Source organism: Lygodium microphyllum, chromosome 13 (genome assembly GCF_053477565.2).
Source record: "Lygodium microphyllum isolate KBCC chromosome 13, Lygodium_microphyllum_v1.1.10, whole genome shotgun sequence".
NCBI lineage: Eukaryota > Viridiplantae > Streptophyta > Polypodiopsida > Schizaeales > Lygodiaceae > Lygodium > Lygodium microphyllum.
Genome location: NC_141147.1, coordinates 142,854,837 through 142,860,542, shown reverse-complemented (window position 1 = coordinate 142,860,542; position 5,706 = coordinate 142,854,837). Strand labels below are relative to the sequence as shown.

At 39.1% G+C, this 5,706-nt stretch overlaps 1 protein-coding gene across 1 annotated transcript; it reads left to right on the top strand.

Moving 5' to 3' along the window:
* The first annotated feature begins 3,709 nt into the window (after positions 1-3,709).
* Positions 3,710-5,410, top strand: LOC148027295 (uncharacterized). Its single transcript, XM_087690616.1, has 3 exons — positions 3,710-3,992; positions 4,102-4,280; positions 4,444-5,410. The coding sequence occupies exons 1-3, from the start codon at positions 3,894-3,896 to the stop codon at positions 4,469-4,471; spliced, it is 306 nt and encodes a 101-aa protein (XP_087546742.1). The 5' UTR covers positions 3,710-3,893; the 3' UTR covers positions 4,472-5,410.
* The last annotated feature ends 296 nt before the right edge of the window (positions 5,411-5,706 follow it).

Here is a 5,706-nt window from a genome sequence, read left to right as displayed (position 1 = left end):
TTGCATCATTGGAACCTGTTGTCGTATCCTGACATTAGGATTATACCAACAATTCCGAGTCTCATGGCCATTTGTCTGGCAGATGTCACAATACTTGTCTTTCTTCTTAATATCAGAAAGACCCAAATCTTTCAGCTTCTGTTTAATCTTCTTCTCCAGTTTACTTTCCACAACCTTTTCTTTAATTTTATCTTTTGTTTTCTTACATTTACTTTTGATTGAAAGAGATTTCTTTTTCTTGTGCTTCTTTTTCTTCTTTAAATTATCCTCATCATCTAAATCCTTGAAATCATCTCCTGAATCCAAAATGAGATCACATTCCTCTTCTCCCATATCACTCTTTGCTCTAGAATCCGAATTTGAACTTGAATCTAAATCTGAATTTGTATCTGAAGAATCATTATCTTTCCGCAACTTTGACCTAGAAGTGCCCAACCTCTTTTCCACTCTCATAGCAACTCCAATCATAGTATCCAAAGTATCATTTTGACCAAGTTTCAAATTGACTATAGGGTTCCTCACCTGACTTCTAAGAACCTTGATAAAATAAGTAATTTGCATTTCTATGGATGGTAAATTAACAGTATCCAACCTATCAATGAGATTTTTAAACTTCTGAGTATAATCCTCAACCAACATACTCTTTTGCTTAACCTTCTTGATCTTCCTCAAAATATCTCGAGGAGTTTTATTCTTCCTAAACCTGCTTAAAAATGTAATTTTCAATGCATCATATGTATAAATGCTCCCATTCCATAACTACTGAACCAATCCATAGCTTTTCCCTAAAATGTGGCTGCAAAGTGTTGCTTCTTAACGTAATCACCATACATTTGGTTAAACGCACTTGTTGTCCACCTAGTTTCAAACTAGGCTATATGAGAATCAGGGTCTTCTTTTTTCTTTCCTGAAAACTTAGAAGATCTGGTCTTTGGGTTGACAAGCTGATTGGGATTCATTATGTTCAGCTCATGAGGCCTTCGCAACTCTGGTAATGGATTGAGTTTTAAAGACTTATTAACTTGAAATGTTGTACTTCTTAGTAAAATTGATCTCCCAAGCACTATATGCTGCAGTCTCTCTAGTGCCTGCTTAGGAGGAGTTTCTTGCTCTTCAGGTGTGGCAGTAATGGTTCCTCATCTTCTGAAACATTAGGTGAAATTGAAGGAGTTGGAAAAGACTCTTCAGAACTAGCAGGAGAATTATAAATAGTTGTTGTATCCCCAAAGGGACCCACATCTTGATCTCCCTAACTATCAGGTACAACCAGTTCTTCATCCAACTTGCCTAATGCTGCAACTACCTCTACATCATTGGGAAAACCTTCCTACTACATTGCCATGCCAATGCCTCCCTTAATTCTTGTGATCTACTCTTGGTAAGAATGGGATTGGATAAATAAGGACAATTGTCTGACATAAATGTTGCCATAGAATGCACTTGATACATTGCCAATGCCATCGACATTGATTTCCTAGAGATTGATTCCACATGTGTGCCTAAGTCAAGAGATTATTTCCCTCAAAATGGTAGGGATCGCAAAAAGTGTTTAGGGCATTCACAAGGAGGAAGCAAATAATACATGAACATGCCATGGTATTAGAATAAAGAACATAAGTATAGATGTATTATTTGCATAAGCTTCAGCATCCATAATCGAAAACTATTTATGATTCCATAATACATAAGCATAAATTCAAATACTTAAAGAACATGACATAAACATTGAGAATAGCCTACAACGACCATGAAGACCTGGTGTTGACTCTCTCTATATTCAAAAATCATGCGACTCTCTTCAAGAAATACAACTATATGCATATCAGAATCAACGCGTGACATGCACATATTCTATCCTATGACATTTAAAGACACAATCACATAAGCTAATCTCAAACCATTATCTCTATATATGAAAGTAAGAGATTGAGGTCATTAATGGAACTTAAGGCGTAGGGATTTATACCTCTAATAGAGAGAGAAGTGTGATTAGGTTGCAGAGGAAGGTAGTTGAGCTAACTAGAGCTATGCAACACCGCCTTTATGTGAGCATGTGGTTGAGCATATTCATAAATGCAAAGGCATAGTATTTCAATGAGCTTGTGGCATATTAACTAAGTACATAACCTTTATGTGTCCACCACCACAAGTTTCACTTAGGGATACACCTCACAAAAATATAAGTGCACCACACTCAATCAATAGCCTGAGTAGTTCACTATATGTATACCCTCTATATAATATGCATTCAAGGCCTATTTATAAATATCCTTATTTGTAAAAAAATTCTTAATAAAACATAATCCTTTTCTATTCAATCTGTAAGTAACCCCTTTATATGGGAACCTTCTATATGTAAAAAATGTGTCAATTTTGTATTTTAAAAATCTCTTATGTTGAACCCATGTGATACATACATATCTTTATGACTAAGCTCCCCGGGATCAATAAAAGGGTTCTTTGATTTGAGAAAACTTTGATAAATTTACATAAAAGAGGGTTCTTTAACAAAAATGAGATCATTTTACTACCTTATAAAATGTAAGTAAAAGGGATTTTATAATATCCTTTGAATACACCTTATAATATGGATGGTTTCTTTCCACCCCTTGAAAAGTCTTAAAATCACCTCCATAAGCCATAGTACACATGACATATACAATGTTGAGATACAAGCAATATAACAACAATACCAATTCCTCAATAGAGGCTCCCTGATTCTAGGATCCCCAAGTGTTGAACCTCTCTTTTCTCACTCTCCTCCCCCCAATAACCTTACAATTATGTATAGTGATGAAATATGCTTGTGCTAGAAGTGTTTGTATATATATATTGAGAGAGAGAGAGAGAGAGAGAGAGAGAGAAGTGTACATGTGTATACACATAAAGGGGGATCAACACAAAGAGAGCTAGTGAAAAATAACCACCTCATGAGTTGTATATCCATTCAAGGGGCAGCACCCTAGCTACATAGCCAATAGTGAAAGATAAGATGGGTTCTATGAAAAACTCATAAAGTAACAATGGGAAATGTCTAAGAGGGCCAAAAGTTACCTAGGATGGCCAACGTATACAAGTTTAAGCACATGACCAGCATGCCAACATACAATATAATGTTAATAGAACGAAGGGAATACACCTAACTCATGCCTGTTGCGTGGTCGTAGCCAACAAGTGTCTCACTACCGGATCCATGGTACATGTAGCTTGTATGCCAATTTCTCCAAGAGTAGACGTGCCTACCGAGGGGTTGGGAAAACATGATGTGCATGCATGGGACATGTGCGAATAATAAATGATGGCATGGGTAACCTATACAAAGAAGAAATCTGGCTGGAGCTTCGTGAATCGACAACCACAGGGCAGGAAGCAACGCGGCAGTTGCCTAGTATCCATTTTGGTGGGTAGTGCGCAGAGTAGTGGACTAGCCAAGTCGAATTACTTTACGGTTGGTAAAACGCACCAGAGAATTATCGAGAGCGATCAAACTTTTAAAACGCGGCAATTATGCTCATAAACATGTGGGGTTAGTAAATTATGCGCACAAATTAAAAAACACATCAGCATATGGATTTCATAGAGCTAGTGGGACTACTTCCACTGACTTGGTCAAGACGTGACAGCAGACTACAGCACGCCTGCGTGGCACACACACGACGGGTATATCAGAGCCGACTCAGCTGGCGAGCAGTAAGCCAAATAACATCACGAAGCAGCTGGCGAGCAGCAGTCTTGGTAATCATGGGGGAAATATTAAGATCATCGACGACGTCCTGCTCAATGAAGATAGTAACGGTCTTACAGCTACTACTGGTGATTAATCATGTACTTGTGCATGCAACGGTAGCCACTAGGTCGGCGGACGTCTCGGAGAGTCATCAGACTAATTAGGTATGACAAGCGTACGTCGTCGTCACGTACACACGTACAGGATTAATCAACCCCTTGTTGCGATACTATCATCAGAATTCATGAGGTGGAGTGGCAAAAAGGTTATTTACCTGCTTATTATTGCAGTGATCAGATCATCATCATCAGAACTCTTGCTGTTTTTTGTTTCTGATTAACTTCCTTTTTCATTAATGGTTTGATCTAGTGCAGGTCCAGACGGTTCCTTGGCCGATTCAGCGCAGGGGCCCATGGGGCGGGGACGGAGGCTCTGAGTTCGACGACTTAAGATCCATACCATCAAGCGTAATCCGCGTGCTGGGGATACAGACGATTAAGCTATGGCATGGGGAGAAGTACATCCGTGGCACGAAGGCAACAAGCACGCAGAGGTGCGTATTACTCATACTTCTTCATATTAAGCACATAGGAGTCACTTATTTGGATGCTTATTGTGTGAATACATATAATATTGATCGTCAGTCTACAGTTACACGATATGTTCTACGTTTCGCTACAATAACTTGTACCTTCAATTCGGTGTTTTGCAACCAGATCACCTGGCAATATCCGAAACAGCTGATCAACCAAATGAGAGGATTCTATGGAAATTCCATGAAGTTCATGACTAACCTTGGCACTTATGGTCCCTTCGGAGACCAAGATGGAATCTCGTTTACATCTGGTACTACTGAGCAGAGCGAACTCATTGTCGGCATCTTCGGTAGATCGGGATCATAAAAGACGATCTCCTCGATCGTGGCGGGGACTAATACTTGCCGAAGTGTACAATACAACAATATGGAGTGATCGCCTAATCGTGCTCAAAATCTATGCAATAAGCTGCAAGTGTACTCGCAACAATAATGAGTAGGTAGGTAGGTGTGCAATCGTCGATGATCGCATGCCGAACATTAATGGCATCGTAGCCACCACCACCCTAGGATCGCGTTTCAGGCACGCTCCATATTGTTATGAATGTAACGGTCAGCCCAAGAAACATGCAGTTGGCCGTTTTCTAATTTCAATTTACTTGGAAATCTACCCCCTCTCTCCCTCCCTCTCTCACACGCTGGCTCATGTTTAGGAAAAACTTCTCGAAATGGTGTGAGAAGCAAAACCTACTTTTTAACAGCTACATAGTAATAATTTTGCAAGAGCACCAACACAAAACTAGTTCAGCCTCTCAGAAACCCCCTTACATAGGATGAGAAGGATTCTTATAAGGTTCAATAAAATGTATATATGACATACGTTGCTTGTGATGCACCTTCTTGAGCTAGCTTATTACTAACATATTTATGGCAAAGTACTCATGTGCTAGCTAGCTACACCTTACTTTCATTAGCTACAAGTATGCTCCAAAAGATTCTACCCCTTTATAATGCCACTCAACCAATTCTAACATGATTTGCATATTGAAAAACTTTATCATCTCCTTCAACCATCCATTTAGAATTACAAGCTCATGAATGGATGCCTTGTGTGCCACTCCTCCCTAACTAGCATCACACTTAATGTGTTCCATCATGATTATAAATAATGCGTTAGTTCTAGGTCCGTATTCACCGATAGCAATTGATAATCAATATCCTCTTCAATCATGGATGTGCTCCTTGAGCATAAGTACATGTAACACCAAGTATTATCCATACAGACTACAACAAAAAGGCCTCTTAGACATACTTTTAGACGCGATTTTTGAATTGAGAGAAAATCTTACGGGCGCATCTATAAGCCGTCTATTTGTGTGTGTACCATTTCGCGTCTATAGTTGCATGTATAAGGAAATCCACACCCACCAATAGATGCACATAT